This window comes from Dreissena polymorpha, chromosome 3 (assembly GCF_020536995.1).
Source record: "Dreissena polymorpha isolate Duluth1 chromosome 3, UMN_Dpol_1.0, whole genome shotgun sequence".
NCBI lineage: Eukaryota > Metazoa > Mollusca > Bivalvia > Myida > Dreissenidae > Dreissena > Dreissena polymorpha.
Window position 1 is genome coordinate 149525509 of NC_068357.1, and position 27231 is coordinate 149552739.

General features: G+C 34.1%; 1 protein-coding gene across 1 annotated transcript; it reads left to right on the forward strand.

The window, feature by feature from the left end:
• Positions 1–23782: 23782 nt before the first annotated feature.
• LOC127871945 (Golgi SNAP receptor complex member 2-like) lies at positions 23783–26237 on the forward strand. Its single transcript, XM_052415241.1, has 3 exons — positions 23783–23965; positions 24324–24516; positions 24900–26237. The coding sequence occupies exons 1-3, from the start codon at positions 23887–23889 to the stop codon at positions 25264–25266; spliced, it is 639 nt and encodes a 212-aa protein (XP_052271201.1). The 5' UTR covers positions 23783–23886; the 3' UTR covers positions 25267–26237.
• The last annotated feature ends 994 nt before the right edge of the window (positions 26238–27231 follow it).

The window sequence follows — 27231 nt, forward strand, 5'->3', positions numbered from 1 at the left end:
GACCCTTTTTTCTGTTAATATTTGCACCTTATTTCTCGGATTTTTGAGAACAGTTCCCGTAGCAGTTAAGGCTTGTGCAGAAGATTTTGCCCTAAATTCATTATACGCCAGTGGTTTCTTATGAAGTGTAACACTTCCTTCACTGCCATCGGGTTAACTGTCCTTTGCCGCCCTTTCACGAGCAACAACATACTCGTGTAACGTGTCGGTCAATTCCTTAACCGACCACTTCTTATCTACACTGTGTTTTAATTCCAGTTGAACTAAAACTTTCTCTGGTAGCTTTGACCGAATAATAGAGGCAAAAACGTCTTGACAGATATTTTGTTTCAGTGCCTCCAAACTTCTCAAATGTCGTTCTATGCAATCCAAGAGATCACGAACACTACTTAATTTTGCTGTTGCCTGGGGGAGGCTAATCAGTTTGTTATAGAGCGCGTCAATAATTTCTTGTGGGCTACCAAACCGTTTTACAAGAATGTCAACGGCTACGCTGTAGTTGTCATTTGTCAAAGACAATCCCTCTATCGACCGTTTTGCTTCTCCAGATAAGTTGCTTTTCAGATAGTTAAATGTTTCAACTTTTGAAATTGTTGAGTTGTCATGAATAGCACATTGATAGGAGTCCCAAAACTCAATCCATTTTGTTTTGTTTCCATTGAAAGTGTTAATTTCCAATTTAGGTAATTTTACATTTGATGCACTTTTCACGTGTGCCTCACTTTGGCGTTTATTTTGTTGGTCAAATAGTGTTTGAACCATATCCAGATCAGGTTTTTTGTACTTTTCGTCGTCCATCCTCTTCAGTCTATGTTCTAGAGACTGAAGATCGACGACAAGATCAATAGAGATCGCACAGTTTGCCATCCTCTTGCAATACCTTTTTCGTAAGATCAGCGTCTGAAACGCCCAGAGCTGTCGCCAGTTTATCTGATTGATCTTGGAATTTGTCACTGTAAGATTTAATTTTGCTGACACTTTTACGAATGCTATCCAACAATTCCTCTTTGTCATGCGAAAATATATCAACTTTCAACAACTGGAAGCCGAGATCGACCTCCTTTATGTGTGAGTTCAAGAACCTTGTTCTCACCCCTTTGACGTATTGAAGATTTTCCGTCATCCTTAAAGTCACTTAGATCAAACAACCTTTGTTGCCTCTTTTTGCACCAGCCTATCGACGAGTACAAGTATACACGTTAAGAATCCATTTCCATGAATAAAACTTTTTAAACTCGCATGTCGTGGAAAATAGGAACACCTTTAGTACCCAACACTTTCAACTTTTCGGCGACACTTTTTGCACCCGCATAACGCAGAGTACAACTAACATAATTTTAAATCCACTATTATCATACAATTCCGGTTCGCGGGACCAAACAGTGTGGCAAAATTCTCTTTGTGATTATGTTATGGACTGTATTGTAGTTAATTGTTTCGCCACACCGAGATTTTATTTCTAAAGACGTAATTTTAGTTGAAAGGAAGAATAAGAGACACACTATTCGTTTTCATTAAATCTATTTCTAATTTCAATTTAATTTAACTATTCAAAAACGTATCCAAAAATTTCTTCCTTAAAGAAAGCAACGATCGCTATTTATAAGATAAATGATTACTGTTAACGGTTATACTGTTAACGGTAACATGTTAATGAAACAATCATACAAAAACATTAACGGCAAATATCCGTTTAATACCGTTACCAAACGGTTTGAAAATCCGTTAAGAAACGGTGTCAACATTATAACATTATTCTTATACAAAAAATGAAAACAACAAATACCACAATCGCGTATTTCGCGACAGTTCTCAATATTTTCTAAACTGATTTCATTATTTATTAAATTTTCTTAATAACATCTAAATTCACGATAAACATGTTCAACATGAAAAATATGGAGCCTTAAATAAACTTGAATAGTTCCAATTGTGTTCTCTAGATTTCCTAAACGTATGTCTTTATTCAATTTTCGTTATAAAGTATAAATTTACGATTAAAAAATAAACACACGAAAAAAATAAGTGATTTTTTTCTTCGTTTATTATGGATGATTAATTTCAGCAAGATAAAGGTCTTGAAAAAATACATCAGCGATAAAGGAGCGAACGAATCCGCTCAATGGGAGGCGATTTCCCAAGTGTGGATTTAAAGCGTTTATGGGTATGCCCGTGACACCACATGTCTGCACATGTGTAGATACCGTAATTAAGATAACATATCACGTGTCACCTATAAATAACATGTTAAATGACAATCAAGACCTTATTCTCGCCAGGGTAATTCTTCTAATTACGAAATAACTGATATTAATAACACACACGAACTATTATGTTATTATCAGATTGATTACATAAACTTTTTAAATCTTCAAATATATTCGATAAAATCGTTTCGCCTGCTTGTTTTGTTCCTATACCTATACAACATAATTATATGGCCCTGTTCTTTTTTTTTCAGTACCGTTCGGCAGGCGCGTGCGAGTATTCAGGGGCGGTAATCTGGGAGTTATCAATTTCTGGGATTGTCTATTATTATAGCCATATAGCCATATAAGGAAAAATGCACGGCCCACTGGTGCCCATGTTTTTCTACCAACCGTAACTATTGTTCAACCCAGCTAAGATATCATTGGGACAAATCTTCTGACCGTGTTTTCATGATGGTTGGACAAGAAATGTGGCATCTGGAGTGTTATCAAGGTTTTACTATAGCCATATAAGGAAAAATGCCCCGCCCCCGGTGTACATGTTTTTCAACCAAACCGAACCATTTTCAAACTCGTCCAAGATATAATTAGGATGAATCTTCTGACCAATTTTCATGAAGATCGAACATTAAATGTGGCCTCCAGAGTTGTACTAAAGCCATATAGCCATATAAGAAAAATGCCCCGCCCTTGGTGGCCATGTTTTTCACGCAACCGGAACCATTTTCGAACTTTTCTCTAAGATATAATTGGAACTAATCTTTTGACCAAGTTTCATGATGATCGCCCAATAAATGTGTCCTCTAGAGTGTTGACAAGATTTTACTAAAGCTATATGAGGAAAAATGCTCCTTCCCCTTGGCGGCCATGTTTTTCAACCAACCGGAACCATTTTTGGTCTCATTCAAGATATCATTGGGACAAATCTTCTGACCAAGCTTCATGAAGATTTGACAATAAATGAGGCATCTAGAGTGTTAACAAGGTTTTACTAAATCCATATATAGCCATATAAGGATAAATGCTCCGCCCCCTGGTGGCCATGTTTTTAAAACAACCGGAACCATTTTCGAACTCGTCCAAGATATCATTGTTACTTCTGACCAAGTTTCATAATGATCGGAAAATAAATGTGGCATCTAGAGTGTTAACAAGGTTTCACAATATTAAGCCATATAAGGAAAAATGCCCGCCCCCTGGCGGACATATTTTTCAATCAACTGGCATCATTTTCAAACTTGTCCAAGATATTATTGGGATGAATCTTAATTCTGACCAAGTTTCATGACGATCGGACAATTAATGTGGCCTCTAGAGGATTAACAAGGTTTCACTATAGCCATATATAGCCATATAAGGGAAAATGCCCGGCCCCTTGGCAGCCATGTTTTTCAAGCAACCGTAACCATTTACGAATTCATCTAAGATATCATTGAGACCAATCTTCTGATCAAATTGCATGAAGATTGGACAATAAATGTGGCCTCTAGAGTGTTTACAAGGTTTTAATATAGCTATATAAGAAAAAATGCCCCGCCCCCTTGGCGGCCATGTTTTTCAACCAACCGGAAGCATTTTCGAACTCATTCAAGATATCATTGGGACAAATCTTCTGACCAAGTTTCATGAAGATCGGACAATAAATGTGGCATCCAGTGTGTTAACAAGGTTTTACTAAAGCCATATAAGGAAAACTGCTCCGCCCCCTGGCGGTCATGTTTTTCAACCAACTGGCATCACTTCGATCTCATCCAAGATATTATTGGATTCAATCTTCTGACCAAGTTTCATGAAGACCGGACAATAAATGTGGCCTCTAGAGTGTTAACAAGATTTAACTACAGCCATATATAGCCAAATATAAGGAACAAGAGGGCCACGGGCCCTAAGGCGCTCACCTGAGACCCGAAGGAACTAAACTATTCTGGGAAGGTAGAGTTCAAAATAATAAAAGTACTTCATGAAACATAAATATTATCATGAGATTAACAAGAAGAAATTTGCTCGCCCCTGGAAACCATCCTCTTTAGAGCACCGAAACCATTTTCAAACTAAATCTAGATATTATAGGAACATATGTTCTCAGCATGTTTCAATAAGATTGAACTAAAATGTGACTTATAGAGAGTTCACTATGTTTCACTATAGCAATAAAAAGAAATCTGCCACCCACCTCATAGGAACTATTTTCAGAGTCACATTGCAATGATATTTCCAATTAAAACAACAATCAACCCTATTTAAAACACGAATCTTTGATAATCACACCAAAACTACCGACCTCATCGATAAACTGTTTGCCATAACAATTTGTGTTCCACTCTTATCAGTCTGAAGTTCTTTGATGTGAGTCACAGCTGGGGCCTATTTCTAGCGACTTAGGGCATTTAAGCTGCAAGCCTGTTACATAATCATCACATTACCATTTCAAAAGGCATTAGTACCAGAACAATTCAGGCTCAGTATTAATAAGTTGCTGATAAACATGTGGCTGAATGGGTTCAATTGGAGGGATAAGAGTGCATTTCAGACAAGCCATGCATTCATGATTGTAGGTCACACACAATTCAAGTTATATACAGTTGTTTCTCCCCTAAGTAATTTTCTGTGAAATCAATATTACTACTTGCAATTTTGAGAATATTTAATAAAGGGTTTTCAGATGGCATAAATGTTTGTTGAACTTCATCCCAAACGAATAATCATTTTAATAATCCTCTTCAGAAAGGAACAAAAACAAATAAATAAAAATGTGGTAATTTAACTGTATATCTTATCGGCAGAATTAATATTCAGATTTATTTTATGCTTTCCGGTGGTTTATAGAGAAATATATCAGTGAAATAAAACTGGTATTCCACTGTTTTAAACAGTGAAAAAAAAACAGTGAAAATGAACAGTAAAAAATATCGACATTTGTCACTGTTTTACTGTGAAATGACGTCATTTTTTTTCAACGAAATGACGTCATAAATCCAGGGAAAGTATCCAGTTTAAGGTAGCGCACCTCTAATGCTTTCCCGCGATTTATTTTACGATCATTGCCGATCTTCAATGATCGGTTATTTCCGAGAGATGCATTTTATTTTTTTCAAACTTGGAATTTTGATATGTGTTTACCTAATTCATTTAGAATACATTATTTTCACTATAAATATTGACTTTGATCCAATTATCATCTGAAAAATACGATTTCGCGATTTCTTCAAAGATTGACGAGCCGTTTTACCTGTTTACTTATGCATATCTAATTTAAGGATGCATTGATGTGAAGTTGTAGTGGTCGAGTGGTTAAGGCGATGAACTAGAAATCTTTTGGGATCTTCCCGCGCAGGTTCGAATCCTGCCGACATCGCATACTTTTTTTTCGACGCGTTTTATTTCTTTTCTAACGTTATTTGATTTAATATAGCATATAAGCTATGTTTATTGTTAAATACGTTGAAAATTGTATGCACATCCTTCAATTTTTAAAATTAAAACAACGTTATGGCTAAATTGGGTAATTTACTGCTGAAAATACGAATGATGCACGTTGCATTTTTATTTTTATTTCAAAAAGTAAACGGTAAATCTGTCTATTTCTTGGTATTTTTGCTGTATATAGTGTTTCTATAAAAAATTAGTTTAAAATATAACTTAAATGATACTATTTTGAATTTTATGACACGTTGTTTTTAACCGACCCAATTTAATCTTGGCTGAAATCACTTTACATTTCATGGCGCTATTCCATAGGTAAAAATTTGTAAAAAATAAATCATAAAATGTCTGTAAGAGAATACGTATTTTATCTTGTTTAAATTTTAAGCACCTTAACTGCATCTGTACACACCAACTGCATGCCCATATTTGGAAATTTGAATGAATTATGGAACTTTTATATACCCCAGGGGTGAAAATAAACTGGACAAAAGCCGAGCGTGAGGGTGGTTTTGAAAAAATCGGTATATTTTTTTAAAAAGCATGGAAAGCCTACCTACAAATTTGCATGTAGTTTAGTGAAATGATGCTGATTAGGAAAATAATTAATTAAATTATATTTGGATATGTGCCCATTAGGGGTGCGCTACCTTAACTCATTAACAATGCAACTAAACGGTAAAAAAAGCATAAAATAAAAAGAAAATTTGTTGGATTGATGGAATATCGATTTTATTTCACTCGAGATCATAGAAAAAATATATTTCACTCGTGGCTGCGCCACTCGTGAAAATATTGTTTTCTATGATCACTCGTGAAATAAAATCGATATTCCACCGAATTCAACAAATATCCTCTATGACTGCATGAGATCATGAATATCATAATATGCATAAATTTCATTCACAAAGTACATTGGTAATTTCTAAGTTTATGCAGATGCCATGGTGAAGGAGTACTACTATGGTTAAAAGAACTTAATTGATAATACTTTTGTGAATGTGCTTGAAAAGCCACAAACTAGAACTGCCATGGTGAAAGAGTTCTACCATGGTGAAAGAGTACTGCCATTGTAAAAATAACGTTATTGACAACAATAATGTGAATGTGCTTGAATGACCAGTAATCTCCCCCGACATGTTCCCAATTGAATATCGTGTGTAACATAATGAAGATATGCATTGTTTAAAGTTTAAACCCCATCAGACACTTCTGGACATTCAAATAGCTGCCACAGAAGATTTTTAAAACATTCAACATGACGAAATTTTAACTAAATGCGGCTCAGATGTTTGGCATTTGTAAATGTATAGTGGTCGCATACGATATTGACCGCTGTTACAATGAATAAGCAGTGCATGTGTTACACCCAATTTTTTAAAAATGAACAATTGATAAAGTGACATGATACTTTGTCAGATTGATACATTAATATGTTATGAATTTTGATTGAAACACCCATTCCAATTTTGATGGATTATAATAAACATGACTCGTGCGTTTTTAAATGTGTATACATGTCTGTATATTTTGTATGTAATTAAAAATTCAGTACCTCAAAATAAACTGAAACTCTATCAAAACTAAAGGTAGGCAACTTCTTTTCATAGCAACATTTTAAGCGTATATTTTCTATAGGAACTTTTTTCATGGCACTTAAAGATGATGATGATACCAAGAGTTCCGGATCGGAGACATATGCCCACCAAACAGGGCTATGAACTTGTGACCCCAATTTCAATAGGGGTCATCTAGCTACTGTCCAAGACCAATGCATATGTGAAATATCAAGCCGATTGTGCATTTCGTTGACGAGTTTTGACCAAGAACAATTTTCACTTATTGTGACAGTGAACTGGACCTTTGATGTAGTTACCAAAATTTCAATAGGGGTCATCTACTGTTCAAGGCAAATGCCCATGGGGAGGTTAATGTTCTAGTGTTCTTCATGTTACGTATGTATTTGTTGCCTGGACCCGTAAAGTGATAAGTTTATACAAGACCCAAGAGGGATAGGTTTTAAACAAGTTTATTCGCTATGACTATGTTAGAGGAACTACTAACAAATCTGGCATATGAAATACAGCAAGCAAACTTATTGGCCGAGTCTGGCTGTAGGCGGGGCTTATCAGTATGCGTTGCTAGACCGCTGATCATTACAGGAAGTTTCAAGCCAATCAGTTATTTGTTTATGATTTATTGATCAGAAACCATCGTCACACTTATTGTGACAGTGACCTTAACCTTTAACCTAGTGACCCCAATTTCAATAGGGGTCATCTACTGTCAAAGGCCAGTGCACATGTGAAGTATCAAGCCAATCAGTAAATTTTTTTATGAGTTATTAATCGGAAACGATTTCACGATTATTGTGAAAGTGACCGTGACCTTTGACTTAGTGACCCCAATTTCAATAGGGGTCATCTACTGTCCAAGGCCAATGCACATGTTAAGTATGAAGCGAATCAGTCGATTCTTTGACCAGTTATTGATCGGAAATGAACTGGTATACCAACAGACAGACCGACCGACATCGATCAAAACAATATACTCCCTCTTCTTCAGAGGGAGTCATGCATACAAACAGTACAAAAGGAGCAAATTAACATAAGGTATTATATAATGAATTCTAACAGGACACATGTTTTGTTTTCTATATTGCTAAATAAGTATGTTTAGTGTTTCTTATTCTGCACTATTTATGAGCTAAGCAAACTATTTTGAAAGTAGTTTTGGAGAATGTTCAAAACGAGCTCATACAAATCCTTTTGTTAAACAATTTATAATAAAACAAGACGATTGCCAAGCAATGTATGTCCCCTTCATACATTGCACTACCATTGTCAGATTTTTTATATTTTTTGCCATAGCAACCAGAATTTTTGATGTAGGAACAAAATGAAATGACGTGCACAATATCCATATTGCCATCTATCCATGTTTTAAGTTTCATGAAAAAATATGAAGAACTTTTAAAGTTATCGCAGGATCCAGAAAACCACCATTTTCAGCAATATTTCTAGTCTATTTGTTGCCATAGCAACCAGAATTTTTAACGTAGGAACAAAATGAATGACGTTCATAATGTCCATATTGCCATCTATCCATTTCAAAGTTTCATGAAAAAGTATTAAGAACTTTTAAAGTTATCGCAGGATCCAGAAAAGTGTGACAGACTCACAGACCGACAGACACACAGAGCGAAACCATAAGTCCCCTCCGGTGAAACCTGTAGGGACAATTAGGTTTAGCTCTAGCTCGAACTCAAATTTATATTTTTAATTAAAGTGTAAAAAATCTTCTGTATGCTATTTGCCCGAACTCTCATATAATATATAATGATATTGCTTATTAATTCGATATTTGACATAACCTGACTGCATACGTGTATTTATGATTAATAAGTGAGATATATTATTCGTATTTAAAACATATGTTTCAGACACAAATAATTCAAACGTTCACAATATAATAATGCCTTGCAGCTGCATTAATAGCTCTAACGAATTGAAGCTTGTGTAATCATAAGTTGCATTGAAATATGATATATTTGCTTGTTCATGTGTTTAGTCTTTGTTTTAAACACGTAAGCCAACCTCACTTTAAAGTTGTTCCATTTACTTGCGTCCTCAACATCAACACCATCATCAGTCCTCAGATTGGTTTCAAGTTTTCTGTTTAATATTTGGAATCTCTCTACTGTAACATTCTTCCGCGTCTCCAGTTCCTGTTGGATGGCAGTGTATTCCTCAAGTGGGATGTTTTCGATAGTTAAAAACTCTAAATAACAACACACTTTCAGATTACTTCCAACTTTCAGAGTACATGTAGGCAGTGTGTCCACCAGTTCAAGAACTTTGGATGGAATCAAAGCATTACAATATATATTTAAATACTTCAAAGATTGAGGTAGCTGTAGGTGTTTATATGTATCCACATGCAGTGTAAGCGTTTCCAGCTGTGTGAGTGATAATAGTGACTGCTGAGAGCGACTCTACATCATCCACGTTCAAATCTTTCTGGTCAATACTCAGACTCTTAATATTAAGACCATGCAGAGCCTTCCACAGTCCGGGACTGTCAAACCTCGCCGTAATACTAAGCGTTTCCAGGTGTGTGAGCGATGACAGTGACTGCGACTGACACTCTACATGTTCCACGTTCAAACCTCCTGACATAGCACCCATTCTCAGACTCTTGATATTCAGACCATGCAGAGCCTTCCACAGGAGGGAACTGCCACAACACAAATCAATACACAGCGTTTCTAGGTGTGTGAGCGATGATAGCGACTGCGAGCACTCTATGACATGATGCATGGCTAAATCTTCCAAAGCACTTCTCAGACACAGAGTCTTGATATTCAGACCATGCAGAGCCTTCCACAGGTAAGACGTGACAAACCACGCCAACGTTTCAATACTAAGCGTTTCCAGGTGTGTGAGCGATGAAAAGACCTTCGACAAATCGCTATGATGCACGTCTAAATCTTCTCTCAGACACAGAGTCTTGATATTCAGACCATGCAAAGCCTTCAACAGATTTGGACTGTCTTCCTCAATATTTATCCTAAATGAATTGTTTAAACCTTTATTTATGTCTGCACGTCTTATCCGTTTTGCTCCATCTTCACATTCGATAGAGATGTCCAGCAGCGTACACATCACCTCATGGTTGAGAGTCAGCAGCGAGCTCAACAGACTGCGTTGCCAGGAAAAGGAACATGTGACATTGCGCAATATAATTTTATTTATAGAGGGTAGTACTGGAATAAAGTCTGCACACTGGGATGGATCTGCACTTTTAAGAACAATACCGACCGGGTGTAATGCTGTTGACGTACTTGCACAATCTGAAACAATAACTGAAATCATAAAACATGGTAACAATCATACTAACATACTAAATACATGTAATAGGGTTACATTTGTTGACATGTGTTTCACTTGTTAAGACTTATTAAATTTGACATTAATGAATGTTCAGAACAAATCCAATATATTTCAGTATGTCGTATTAACTTCGCATTGTTTGGTTTCATATATTCAATACTAATATCAATGTTAGGTTCGACTGTTTAAAATATTACTTTTACATTTGAGCAACGTATATACATATTGGCATAATCTACTTGTCATAATATGGATACATCTATTATAAGTTTATACTCAAATTATCCTATACACGACATGCATATGAATCATTGTACATATTTTATAATTTTTAAGCAATACCGATTCCGAAACTGGACAACATACAAAGTTGTGTGAGCACATTATTTTAACCTGTGTCTGGTCTAATGAGAAACTTTTTCTATGGTATGGTACAGACTGATGCTGGGGCGTTGTTTGTTCATTCAGAACATGTTGGAGGTGTAATAAATGTATGTTTCTCTTGCTTAGTATTTATGGTATTGATATGTTTGACCTTTTCAGGGTCCAGATTTTTAACCATTTCCCTGAAAACAAGGTATAATTATATTATATTATTCCCCTATTCTAATCTTAGAATAAGCCTTTATCTGTACATGTATACGGTATTAAAACAAATAATAAGAACGTCATGGGCCTAGAGATGCTCACCTAAGACCCGAGGGGCCAAACCACTGAAAAATGACTACAACACAGTTTATAATAACAGCTGCCCTGCCCTCAGGTGGCAATGTTTTTCGAAGGCAAGATATCATTATAACAAATGTTAAAGAGTGCTTATTAGAGTATCATAAATTTAACCCAATCAACTAGTGTTTAACCTCAAATGATCAAGTTTTTAACTAGACCAAGTTATCAATAGGAAAAAAATTCACGAAGATTGGACTTAAAATATGGCTACTAGAGTGTTAACAAGGAAACACTATCGCCATACAAAAAAAACTGCCCCGTATACTTCAATGCACCAGAGCCATTCCCGAATGTGGGACAGATATTATTAAAATACATTTTTTGATAAAGTTTCATAAAGATTGGACGTCAAATGTAACTTCTAAAGTGTTTACATTGTTTTACTATAGCCATTGAAGGAAAACTGCACCGCCCAAAAAGTGGACACGTTTTTCAATAAGACCGGAATCATTTTCAAACGTTGCCAATACATGATAAGAACGAATGTTTTTACCAAATAATAAATTTAGGACTATAAAAAATTAATTCTAAAGTGAATACAAGAGATGTGTTTGTCAGAAACAAAATGCCCCCTAATGCGCCGCTTTTGTTTTACCTTTGACCTTGAAGGATGAGCTTGACCTTTCACCACTCAAAATATGCAGCTCCATGAGATACACATGCATGCCAAATATCAAGTTGCTATGTTCAATATTTCAAAAGTTATTGCAAAACTTTAATGTAAGGTTAAAGTTTTGGGACAGAATGACGGAATGACAGAGAGACAGAGAGGCCAAAAACAATATACCCCCTCTTCTTCGAAGAAGGGGGCATAAAGAGGTTTTGCTTTAGTCATATAAGGTAAACTGCCCTGCGTCTGGCGGCAATGTTTTTGAACGGGCGGGAACAATATTCGAGTCTTCCGAGCTATTACTAGCACAAATGGTCTGAGTAACTTTCATGACAATAAGTGTCACTTCCTGAGTCTTACTTACATGTAGGTAAATGATACTGTTAATATATTAAGTTATACTCCTGCAAACAAAGTTTGATAGGGAGTATATTGGAGTCACTCTGTGACTAGTGTCGGTCAGGTCATTTGTCAGCATACACATTTTAATGTGTTAAGTTTGTGACGCAAACTACTTGCACATTTTAAGCGATTAAAATAAAACTTCACATGTGTCATCCCCATGAAATGTGCAACACTCTTGTGTCATCCCAGTAATCGGTAATGATTTGCCCTCAAACATTACTCTACAAAACGCTGTGGGGAGTATTTAGAATGAAACCAAGCCTTAATGATTTTGGAGCCAAAATGGTTGCAATAGCCCTAAAGTCCATTTTCATGTTACGTGGCTCAATTTTGTCTCATGATTGATACACATTATCATGATATAAAGCAAGTCTGTTGGATAAAAAGTAGTTTTTAATGTGCATATTCCACCCTTGGATGAAAGATAGACAGTTGCTTTTTAAAGCTATTAAACAATGTCAAAAGTGTTTAAGTATTTTTTATTCAAGTCAAAGGCATGCTATATTTGTTATAAACATACATATGATATACACTCAACAAAAGTTTAACGATCACTATACCACACTACACACCTGACGTATTTAGTCTCTATTAAAGCAATATACATGCAAAAGGAGCTTTTACATATTTTTACCTATAAGTATATATAAAAGTATGTTTACTATTATTATAAAAAGCTTCTACAACAGTGTAATGAGATATATAAAACACTTAAAGGTTAATGCAAGTATACATAAGGTTAAATTGGCGGGGATTTTAAATTTTAAAAAATACAAATAAAATTGGTTTAGACATTTTTTATTATTTTTTGGTAGACTGCTCACTTTTCATGCTTTTATTTTTATTTATCCCCCCCCCCGACTCATTTTTTTGAAAAGTTTCCCGTAAAACAGATAATAAAAAAATGTTGGCCTTAATTAAATAAAAAATCAAACATACATATGCAAGTGTATTAAACAGTATATATTATCAATTATGTGCACATACGAAAGTATATTTAAATATGTATGAGTGTTTCAGTTAAACAGTTTATTAACCCGTGAAAAAAATAAATTTATGTTTAACCTGGTGCATCCCTGAAAATTACTGATTAGTTACGAAATGAATAAATTAATTAAACGTTTGATGTTTTTTTGGTTTACTTGTCACTCATGTGAACAGGTTAAAAAATCGCCTTCAACAACCCTCCAAAACCTAGACCGATAACATCTAACATAAAAAATTAAAATTGACACGCGTTTGCGAAATTATTTTCCACATACCACAATTAGGTAGCAACTTAAACACTATATACATCTTTTTAAAGAACAGATTAGTGAGTACTTATTCAATGAAAGACGATCAATTGCAAGCATACCCTAATTACACAATTGTATTGTTGTTTCAAGTAATACCTGACCATTTTGCAAAATTAAAATCTGAAATAAAAAGGAATGGCACATTTTCAATGCTCTTTCAGTAATTCCATTTCGTTTTCTGCAATTATACTGTGCTTTCGGTAATTCCACTGCATTTTCGGTAATTCCACTGTGCTTTCGGTTATTCCACTGTGTTTTCGGTAATTGAATAGCGCTTTCCGTACTATAACGAACAGTGCGCACTTTCAGTTAATCTAGTAACCCCTAGCATAAAGGTTAAATATTAGGATGTCCACAGGAAGTTTTGGGTTATCATCTACATTTATTTTTTAAATGTCTAAGATAAGATTGTTGATGTTAAATATATTCAGCATAAGATAGTTACACTATAGGAAGGAATTTATCACCTAAGTTTCATACTAAATAGAATTTATTATCCCCACGGAAAAACATTTCGGAGGGGATATAGTAATAATCTCCGTCCGTCTGTGCGTCCGTCTTTCCGTCCGAAACTTTGTCCAGAGCATAACTCCAAATCTTTTCAATGGATTTACTTTAAACTTAGAATATAAACAGATGGCAACTAGGAGAAGTGCAGTGACCAGGAACCATAACTCTGTCTACCTTAGTTTTTAATCATCTCCCTTTTTAAAATTTCAAAGTTAATTTTTGACCGGAGCATAACTCTTAATCTACTGAAGGGATTTACTTGAAACTTGAAATATAAACAGATGGCAAATAGGAGAAGTGCAGTGACTAAAAACCATACCTCTATCTGCCTTACTTTTTGAAATATCTCCCTTTATTTAATTTCAAAGTAAATTTTTGTCCGAAGCTTAACTCTAAATCTACTGACGGGATTTACTTGAAACTTGAAATATAAACAGATGGCACGTAGGAGAAGTGCAGTGACTAAGAACCATAACTCTATCTACTTTATTTTTGAATTATTTCCCTTTATTTTATTGCAAAATAAATTTTTGTCCGGAGCATAACTCTAAATCTACAAAAGGGATTTACTTGAAACTTGAAATATAAACAGATGGCAAGTAGGAGAAGTGCAGTGAAAATGAACCATAACTCTATCTACTTTACTTTTTGAATTATCTCCCTTTATTTAATTTCAAAGTAAATTTTTGTCCAAAGCATAACTCTAAATCTACTGAAGGGATTTACTTGAAACTAGAAATATAAACAGATGGCAACAAGGAGAAGTGCAGTGAATATGAACCATAACTATTTTGGCAATAGTTTTTGAATTATCGCCCTTTATTTTTTTATGTTATTATTTATGTTTTATTTATTTATGATTTCAAATTATAAATATTTAATTTAATTTCATAGTAAATATTTTAGCTTTTCAATTTTTAATAACTCCCTTTATCTAATTTTACAATTATGTTCTAATTTGAACACTGAAGTATTCGCTGTAAAATGAATATATGAGTTTAAGGAAAAATACAGTGATCAAAATCAGTAACTGTTTATAATCTTCTTTTTAAATTACCTCCCATTCTTTCATGTCAATATATTTTATTCTCTACAGCAGAACTCCAACACTATAGATAAAACTAATCATCCTTGAAATATAAATAGATGACACAGGTGCCATGTTTTAGATATTCAATTCTCTAAAACAAATGTCGTCATACAAGCAAACACATTTCGGCGGGGATTTGACACTAATGTGACAAACTCTTGTTCTTTATTGATTTTAATCATCGTTTGACCTTTAATGAGAACATACATATAGACCAGTTCACGCGTGACGTCACGCGCACCTGCGTGTTTACATCCGGGCTATATTGGTAGTCAAAAGAAATATACAATCGATGGGGAGAAATAGAGCGTGATCGGTTAAATTTAAACGATTATATTTAGATTTTATTTTTCAACATGCCAACAAGTTGTTCTACGTTACGGAAACAAATAAGATTGAACACAATGAATAAATAGATCAATTCCAAATAAAAAACATTTACAAATTAACCATAATGGTATTTGTCTGGGCAGGGACCTTTACCCTGGTCCGGGAAACTAACATGTTGACACATTAAATAAACATTTAATTAAACTAAATGCAATAGTTTCATTTGATTGTTTGCATCAATCTTAAAACCGTTTAAGCCTTTGTATTCCGGTGTTTAATTGCCCTTTGTTCTGCCTAATCCGATTATCTCGTTTTGATCAGATATTGTCCAGACCTAACTAACAACATATGATGTCATAAATCACACATTAAACGCAATTGATGATGCCACCATGTCTTCATTCTGGTAGTTATAAGTAACTAGGCATTTGGTTGAATAAATTTACCGCCGACATACTTAACAGATGCTTAAATATGATATGTTACATATTGTACAAATTTGAAGTCTATAGATTATCGGAAATTGAACACGGTAAAGATACAAGCCCGTTTTATTTATAAAAAAATAAAGTATTTATGAATTATAAAATGAAAATAAAAATATTTAACGTATTTAGCGGGCATCGGTTAATTATAAATACGTCATTCCGTATGAAGATGTGATGTTACGTCAATGCACGAAATACGTCATAGAAACAAGAAATTACGTTTGACATCAATGGGGGTAAATAATAATGAAACAATATGTATATATTATATTATATAATTATGTATATATATTATGTTGTGAGTGTGTGTGTGTTTGTGTGTGTGTGTGTGTTAAATGTTAGATAGTTGTCACTCATACTCGATCACTAGTAACGAGTTTACAAAATACATGAATACACAGTTCAATTTGCATCATGTGAGGTTGTGTTTTTAAGTTGAATGTTAATATTCCTCAAGTCATTCTCTGAACAACACCCATCCAAATTAAAAGTACATGTAAATACCGTCATGAACTTCGCTTTTAATAGGGCTTTGTAGTACGTTTATTTTCAATGAAACAATGACACATTCTAGCTATCACAATTTTTTATTACTCTAGTTTACGCATGCAATTGATAATTATAATTTTATAATTAGATGTATCATTATTTTTATTGAAGCTTTTCTGCAAATAATTATACGGCTAATGCATAGAGCTCTTTAAAAATTAATTGTTGTGTCGAATTGTCTGTCGTTCAGTCTTCAGACAATCTTAATTACTTTGGTGCTCATGACGCGTTCTTTTAAAACGCAAATACATGTGTTAATGCATTCTTTTGGCACTAAATATTATATTTTTTAAATATTATTTAGGTGTTGTTTTTTTTAGTTATTTTTTCGATTTATTGACTAAACAAGTCTCGTTATCCATATGCTTTGCGTTAGCTGTAAGCAATGCTTTTGACTACCAGTGCATTGCGCATGCGCGAAAATCAGGAATCAAAACAATAACAATGAACTGGTCTATGAACTGGTCTATACGTCATAATTCAATTTACAAACAGCTCGAAGCTCTTCCTGGTATAGGCAAAACCATGTTAAAAATAGATATTTCACGTACAGTCTATGTCTATAAACTGGAATTAAATCAACCTGAAACATACCACGTGGTCAAAACATTATACCTGTCACAATCGACATCAAATCGCGAGTCTTTTGTATGGAAATGCTCAAAACACAAAAACTGATAAGAAACTGTTTTGGGCGGAAGTTGTGACAAGTTGAGCAAAGCGAAAGAAAAGTTTTCACTGTACGAATTGTTTTCACCCAAGTGTCTGACGATCTCAGGTCTTACGGCAGCACAAAGACCTATAAAATATATACTAGTTCTGGCTCAATAACTTTATTCATCAGAGATATGGGGTTTTAAGAAATTTAAAGATATTGAACGCATTCACTTAAAATTTTGCAAAAGGTTGTTAAATGTTAAAATCAATACCTCTTAATGCAATGGTGTATGGTGAATTAGGTAGACACCCACTTTATGTAAATAGATATGTTCGTATTGTAAAATATTGGCTTAAAGCAGGGACCTATACAAACATTAAAGTGCTTAAAGTGGTAATAGTGAAAATATTATTATACAAACTGTGTATAAACAAGCGATAAATGATTGTAATAAAGGGTATTCAAATTGGGTATCGAATGTAAAAAAGTTGTTAAATGATTATGGATATTTATATATATTTGAACATGCAAATATGATAAATACAAAGTCGTTTCTGTGTGAATTAAAATGTTGAATTATAGATACATTTAAACAAGAATGGTTTGGCAATATGAATAATAGTTCTGTTTTAGATATGTACAGGATATTCAAAACAACTGTTGAATGCGAAACGTATTTAGATTTACTGCCAAAAAGTTTGCGTACATACCTTGTTAAACTAAGGGCTTCTGCCCTTCCTTTGAGAATTCAAACTGGAAGATACACACGTAACCATATTCTTCGTAATGAACGATACTGTCAATGTTGTGATCAAAGGGACATAGAAGATGAATTCCACTTTATATGTAAATGTCCATGTTTCCGTCAAATAAGGCAAAACTATATAAAACCTGTTTACTATGTGAATCCATCAGTTTTTAAGTTCCATTCTTTATTGAACTCAACTTGTAAAATTGAAATTATAAATTTGTGTAAATATATGAAGGAAGCTCTTACCGTTAGATATTCTATCACAAATAATATTGTCAACGAAAACTAGTTTTTCCTTACTGCGTGTGAAATTATATTAAACTATGTAATATAAATTCGTATTACTTTGTTAATTATACTTTGTTTCAAATTGTAAGATTACATTTTGTTATAACCCATACGTTGTTATATATAGACACATGACAATATTTTGTATTATATTTGATGTATTTAGACGATGTACATATGTATAAGTCTTAATAAACTGTCTGTTCTGTTCTGTTCTTTAAATGTCGCTTTTTATGATTTTTGAATGGCGCGACTACAGGTATGTCAATACTATATAAACTGTACGCTGAAGTTTCTTTAGCTACTAAAATACATGTATTCTATAGGTCTTTGGCCAGCAGTAGAAATTGTATAGTGTATAACATAGTTGTTAGAATCATGACACATTCTTATGACTGTGTTATCGTTTCAATCAGATAGGTGGCATGTTCCAATGTTAAGTTGAATATTATCGGGCTTAAGTTTGCATTTATAACAAGTTGTTATTTAAAAAAGGAACCATGTGGACTTCATGTAACGTTTAATATTTTTCTTAGTGGGAGAGATGTTTTAGTGCCGAATTGCTTTAATCAATTAGTTTTTTATGTTAATTGAGAAAAAACACGTTCTGCACGTTCTGCATCAGTTCAAATATGTATTTAATATATTGTCATATGTCATATATATCATGCACACCGTAATACGCGTCACGTCGATGACAGAGTGTGTCGTCGAAGACAGACAGTTTGACTCGACCGCGAACAAGAGGCAGGTTATAAATTCGGTCGGTATAATAATATCACGCAAGTAAGGCCAAAATCATTGCTACGAACATATTGTCCATTGACTGAGGACGGTCGCCACCAGGTAATTTTGGACTGTTGTTCAAGTTATTAAAGAAACATAAACGAGTTAAAAGTGACAGTTTCCGAAACATCATTGAAAATAACTGATTTTTGTTCAAAATATCTCAAGTATGAAATAAATGACTGGATTTCGTGTTACATACTTACGCATTTATCCCTTGGGGATACGTGAGCCAAATATCCGCCCCTTGAGTTGTTTCATGAACATGTCACAGGCGTCTAAACTGACCCCGTCGAAAAGAAATTGAGGCCGTAGTAGGCAGATATGTATTTAAATGATAATACGATATAACACGAATGATCGGTTTCGTAACCTCTTTCATGCTTCTACAGCGGGGATTTCTGGGAAACGTTCTTTTGTTCTCAACAGATAGCGGCGATCTTTTGTATTTACGGGTGCTAACAAGTTAACAACGCAATAGTAGAAGGTTAAAGTGCTATTATGGGCATTTTTCACTGTTGAATTGAGCTTAACAGAATTAACAGGTCAAAACAGTTAGTTAGAATGTGGTAACTGACCAATTATCTGCAACTGATCTTGCTACCAGTTGTTTATTAAAAAGATATTTTATATTCGATATTTAACATGACTCACCTAGTCCTCTAGTCCGAAATGATCCGTAAAACAAAAGTGTGTCTTTGTGTCGTATGAACGAATCTGCACTAAAACTAAATTTAGGTTCACATCGTACATGCATGAAAGTACGGTTGAAATTCAAATGCATTATTTTTCTTTTTTCCGGGATATTGTTTTAGTATGTTGATGCTGCATTAACAAATATAAGTGTATATGAAGTGAAAACACCAAAAATAAACAACGGTTGCGATAGACACTTATAAACTCTAAGATGCCCATAATATCACTTTAAGCTTGTTTATATTCACAGTTCTAAATTTATAAAACGGTGGACATGAATGTTCACCAATTACTACAGGTATACTAGACAACCTCAAAATTGCTTTATAATCGCTTAAACCGAAAACGACTAAATAGAACAAGAAATATCTCTTAAAAATGTAGTCGGCGTAAACGCTGACTTTGACATACAGTTTGCAATAAACTTTTCTAAATAAATAAATAAAATGAAAACAAAAGTTTAACTATTGTGGGGTTTTTCACTTGTACGTTGCAAACTCACCGCATGAAATGTGTGTTGTCAGTGTCAAACCACATTTTTGTGTAAGTAGATAAAAAATATACTACGGGAGTGCACATCATATGTGTCTTCACATGCCTTATTATGGGTATATTTCTTCACTATCGAAATATATCGTATGTTAATATTTGATTTAAACGCAGTTTTCTTTCGACACATTTAGATCATACTTTCATAGTTTCGGCCAGCGTTTCTTAAACCCAACATGTGCATTTGCTCAGTCAGGTCAAAGGCGATGCTGTTCGCTATAAAATCACCCAATGTGTTATGGTCTTATTATGTATCTCCTGACCAGTCTGAGAGATACGCAGGCTGAGTGGGCTATATATATATATGATGGGCGAATATGGAATAAGACCCACTTTCGCATGAGGACGGTCATTAAAAATCTCATTGCGAATTGTAAATGGCACATTTTTGCACAATACTTTTCGATACAAAATTGAATTCAAAATAGCAAACTTGTGAATAAGGGCAGCCTATCCAGGCGTTCAGGAACGATTTCTAGACGTGCTGACCGAGTACGGCAGACATTGTGGTTGGATAATTAAACGATGTTCCTCTTATCGTGACACTATACTATTTTGGTAATGATTGTTTTCTTATCTTGAAAGCAAAACTGAAATTCTGCGAGATGGATTTAAACGCAAAATTGTAACTGGGCCACAATTTGTGTCGTTTGAACATTCAGAGAGTAGTCCGGAATTCCTTACACTGAACAGTGCTACATCCTTAGCGCTGAGCACAGACACAGTGATGTAGCCAAAGCTCAGAGGTTTTGTCTTGAATCAGCATATGAAATATTCGAAAATATTCATGCGTGTCTGCTGGCGTTATGTAAAAGACACTAAGATGCAAAGCTGAATAAAACAGCTATGCCGAAAAGCGCATTAGTGCTCTATACCTATGTTTAGGTAAGAGTTGTTGACACCGTGTGAACTGCTAGGGTTACAAGTAACGCATATACAACAATGTACGGGTCAACAGGGCTGTCTTGACGACTACCTAATTCGTGATAAAAAAGTATAGCTCGCAGATTTTTTATTTTTTATTTTCATCAATGATCTTCTTGTATATTTTAAATTTGTATATGGTGACAAAAATCAAAAGTTTTATAAAGTGAATTTTCATCATGAAAAAATATTCTTAGTGAGATAGGTATTCGATATTCCAACAATATTCATTTAATATGATGGTGTTTGCAAATTGTCTTTATATTCAGTTCTCACTACCATTTTCATAATACTTTCTATGCTTTTAGAACGTCCAAAAAAGGCCATGTTCTTTTTATTTTGTCTAATTTATCTCTATGAAATAAATAGGATGATAAACAGTACACACAAAGCTCGATCCGTGCGTTATGACACACTCTTCATAAATGTGAATGGCGTGTGTTCATTTCAAACTTGCGATTAATTTTGAGAAATGAATTGCGTCTTAAATTATGCAATAGCGAACAACTTCAGTGCCTTCAGCGCTTTGATAAAATCAACGTGGTTTACTTTCGCCTACCATTACAAAGTAAAACATTATATTAAATGTATAATATTTATCTTGTTTTTTGTTTGGTGCCGTACAAACACATTTTTCTTGATCTTGCTACACATAATTTGTGTTTTCATTTAAATTTAAATCAACTTTCGCATTGGCATACAGAAATACAAAGGTCAAGTAATTTCATAATTAAATTTAATACCGTTTGTATGCCCCTTAAAATGTATCGTATACATCTTGGTTTTAGTCAGATGCTGTATCAATCTACTTAAACTGATTTCGCTACACATTATTAAATTTGATTTAAATTTAAATCTTCTGCTGCATTGACATACGGCGATAAATTGGTCAAGTCATGCCAAGAATTACAATTAATACCGTCGATATGCTCCTTAAAATGCTTTATATACATCTTGATTTTAGTTGGATGCTGTATTAACTTACTTTTACGGATCTCGCTACACATTACCTGTTTTTGCATTTAAAATTAAATAAACTTTAGCACTGGCTATCAGTATACATGTACCAATATATGTTTGAACTGTACCATGCACATGGTTTCCACTGTTTTTTGAAATTGCATTTAAGTACATGCAGTTTAACTGCAGTTATAAACAAACTACCCCGGTGTCTTATTTTTTCTTTTTATTTTTGTATCAAGTTATAACTTATAAACCAGTTGGGTAAACTTTGGCAAAATCTAGATATGGGCGGTCATGTAAAAATAATAATGAGTTATATGGATTTTGTAACTTTTCATATGTGAAATTATGTTGTTTTTGTTTTAAAATAATAAAAAAACATGATTCAGTCGAGTAATGTTTAAATAATTGCTTTCAACATTAATCAGTATTTAGTTTTAAAACTGCAGCATACGTCAATAATGGGCTCAGTTAAATGAGGCACAGAATACGGATTGAATTTATCAATAATAGAGAATAGCAAGCAAAGCATTTGGGACGCTTGATGCTCGCACATTGGATTAGCAGGTGTGGTAAAAGCGTATTAAAAATGCATAATGTAATGTAAGTTTTGCAACATATTGCAGTATAATGCTTTCAATTATTGTTACTAAATTTTGCATCAATTAACAGCTAATCCCGTTACGGGTCAAATTTAGATGAATTTGGCTTTACGTCCGAGCCATGCCGCCCCGAGCAAAAAGATTGCATACTAAGTAACATTATTGGTAAATCTGATGTGCACACTTATAATAAATTATTACCTTATTAGATACATAGCATATATTATGTCGATAAACATGCTGTGCGTGCTGGGAAATGGGATAATTACACAATCTTCAATCATTTTGTTTATTTATTTTTAAATTTCTGTCTAATGATGACCGTGATTGATTAATTTTTTAATGAGATATTTGAAATATTTTGTGTTTAACGCGTAAAATAAAATATTGTGTACATACTTCATACAGCTTTCGAAATTTATAAAGAATCAGGAGGACGGTTTGAGAGAAATCCGTGTGTTTGAAACTGCCATACGAAATAATGTAATTGTGTGCTTCTGGGTATTGAAACACTTTTGTGGTACAGTCGCATTGTATAGAACCCTTTTCAGCTTCAGATCAGATGACTTAGCTTTGTTACCAAATTTGCAGTGTGGATCGACCACTGCAGACATTTATTTATTTACCTGACTGGTAGGAATCGCACAATAAAATGTGAACACAATCGATTACTTATACATATGTGTACAACTTCATGAATATCACGTGCTGAAATAGTTATTCCAGAAAATCTTTCCAAGCAAATATCGATAAACCGATGAACTTAGATTGAGCTATTTTGGAGCCAGAAATATCTCTTCGCGGAAATGTGAGGTTTGAGTTTGAAAAAAACAAGATTTATATACCTTGAAATTTTGTATAATTTTTCAGCAGGTTTATATACCAGCATTAATAGCAATGTCGTTCATCTGTTGAACCCTCCATGGCGCTCTGAAATATATGCACTGCATTCAGATATTAGTATTTTATACTGATTTTTAACCGTTTCTTGTCGTTTAATGACGTTTACATCCACCGTTTCATCCGTGTTACCAGACGCTCTGTGTGTTTAGTTTGACGCGTCAGACAAGGATTTTCCACAAGACAGCTGTCAAACGATATCATTTTCGATGACTTAAATTGACACTCTTTGAAAATGGAGGCGCTATACCATCAGACCAACAGACTTATTCAAGAAGTTCAGCACAACTTGGGCAATTACGAAAGAGCTACAGGTTACTTGTTTTTGTGTACAAGTCAATAATGATTGAAGATCATGAACTTTGATCAGTTTGTCAACATCATTTTTTAACACATATGTGACATAATTAAAAGGTTTTGTTGAACCAACTTAACGGATTTGCCTGTTGATTGTAACCAATAGAGCCATACTTAAAACCTTTCTTCATTGTTCTATTTTATTATTAAACTGTATGTATCACAACATGACAAATTGTCATGGCCATGTCAATACAAAATCAATACATAATGAATTTAGGGGTACCAATAAATAATAACTTACTTATATGGATAAGAATTTTCATCACATGTTTCACAAGTACCCCCATAAAATGTTGTTTTTCTTACCATCAGGAAACCATATTCAACATGTGGAGCATGAGATTCAAGCCCAGATTGACATCCTTGTGAGTAACTGTGAGCGAATGGACATTCTGGTCAACAAAGAGCCCCCTGGGCGTCGTAGCGCGGCTAAACTTAAGGCTGATCAACTTAGGTATGACTGCCAACACCTGCAGGCTGCCCTGAGACAGTTACAACATAGACGGTGAGATGTTTAAAAATTTCGCAGAGATCGTCAATGATTAAAAATGAAATGAAAATGTTTTCACAAAAAAGCAAGTAGAAAATGCAAAAGCAAGTAACATTTGTTTGAAAATTAAGTCTCTAATTTAGTCTAAAGGTATATAATACAATAATTTTAGACTTTGGTTTTGGTTGAACAAATATTTATACCAATATGTATGCCTCAACATAAATTTTAGCCAGACTCTGGAAAAACATGGTTTAATGCGTGTGTCTTAAGTGCAGTTCCTAGTTAGCCTGTGCTTTCTGCACATACAATTAACGCGGAATTAAGTGGAACGTATCGTTCCTGATTAGCCTGTGCTCTTTACCAAAGCAATTCTCATATGTATAATTGTGCGACAGGTATCAAAAAGAGCAGGAAGATAAGGACCGGGAAGCCTTGCTGACTCGAAGGTTTGAAAGGAACGACGCTGACACGACCATAGCTATAGATGCGGCACTTCAGCACAACACCAAACTGAACGACGTCAACAGAGAAATGGACAATTTGTTGGGACACGGAAGTGGAATTTTATCCAACCTTAAGGAGCAAAGGATGACTCTGAAAAACGCACATAAAAGGATGCTGGATCTTGCAAACACTTTGGGTCTTTCTAATACTGTGATGAGACTAATTGAACGGAGAACAACTCAGGATAAGTTTATTTTGTACACTGGAATGTTCGTTACTTGTGCTATTATGTTCCTGGTTTGGAAGTATCTTACATGACAAACTTTTAAAATGTTATAAAGTGGTGCAATAGGGAATTTTTTCAGTTGTGGACACCTTCCTGTTAATCTTAAAAATTATATCTTGATTTATTTTTTTACAAAATGAGGAGTTTCTATTCCAGATACCTCGTTTGAAATATATTGTTCTTGTCCAAGTCCACCAACAAATTATTGAACACATTTTAAAGCACATCAGTTTTCAGTAAATGATGATCTTCTGGAGTGGGGTATATGTAATAATTTTTTTAACCAATTAATTCCATGCTTGAAGTTCCTGGCATTTCACATTTAGGTAAAAAGAATAGTTGTTATTCATTATGTATCATAGAAATTACGGTACCTTAAAATTATTTGACTGACTACTAATTTAAAGTACTCTTTTTTGTTTGTGGTATTGTGGGTATATGTGCCCAACCATAAGAGGACGTGTCACATGTAACACCTGTCTCCTGATATCAAGCGCAAGGTCACACTTAGAGGTGAAATTTTAAGTTTAGGCATTAGCTGCTTTTCCAGACTAAAACAATGACATTCAGTGTGCAGTTTTAAAAAATGGTGCCAAAAATGACCAGCATTAAGAGACAAAGTGTTGTATGTAAGACAGGTCTTCTTCTTTAAAGATCAAGCTCTCACTTAGAGGCAAATTGTCTAATTTTGCCATGAAACAGCTTGTTCTAACAGAAACACTATCATTTATCATGCAATGTTAAAACAACTGACCATAAGTGTCGTCCATAACAAGATAACGTGTAACACCCATCTCCATACCTTACAAATACAATATCTTACCTAAACTGTGACTTACAGGTCAAATGTACAATTTTGATGAACTTAAGTTTGTATGGATAATTATTTTACAAAAAAAGTTCACCATGAGGAGAAGGCGTGAAAGCCCATTGGGTAAAGATTAAGTTCACCTTTAATGTCAGGGGTTAAGCGTGAATAATTACTAGCATTACTTACAATCGGCTTAAGGTAGCGCACCTCTAATGGGCACATATCCAAATATAATCTAATTAATTATTTTCTTAGTCAGCATCATTTCACTGAACTACATGCAAATTTGTAGGTAGGCTTTCCATGCTTTTTAAAAAAAATATACCGATTTTTTCAAAACCACCCCCACGCTCGGCTTTTGTCCAGTTTATTTTCACCCCTGGGGTATATAAAAGTTCCATAATTCATTCAAATTTCCAAATATGGGCATGCAGTTGGTGTGTACAGATGCTGTAAAGGTGTTTAAAGTTTAAACAAGATGAAATAAGTATTCTTTTACAGACATTAATTTTTTACAAATTTTTATCTATGGAAGAGCGCCATGAAATGTAAGTGATTTCAGCCAAGTAAAAATTGGGTCGGTTAAAAACAAAGTGTCATAAAATTCAAACTAGTATCATTTAAGTCATATTATATACTTAGTTTTTATAGAAACACTATATACAGCAAAAATACCAAGAACTAGACAGATTTACCGTTTACTTTTTGAAATAAAAATAAAAATGCAACATGCATGGTTCGTATTTTCAACAGTAAATCACCCAATTTCGCCATAATGTTGTTTTAATTTTAATAATTGAAGAATGTGCATAAAAATTGCAACATATTTAACAATAAATATAGCTTATATGCCATATTAAATCAAATTACGTTAGAAAATAAATAAAACGCGTCGCAAAAAGTATACATCGTCGGCAGGATTCGAACCTGCGCGGGAATATCCCAAAAGATTTCTAGTCTATCGCCTTAACCACTAGGCTACGGCACCTAATAGTAGGCTCTTCAACCTTCGAAGAAATCGCGGGAAATCATTAGAGGTGCGCTACCTTAACATGTTGTTGACAGGCATCTATCTAGTCTTTCAATGTCAGTATTTGTTTTCACCAAATATCAAATATGCACTTAACAGAATGTCTTTTTTATTAATATCAAAAGAATATTAGATTGTTATTTGAATTAGTTATTG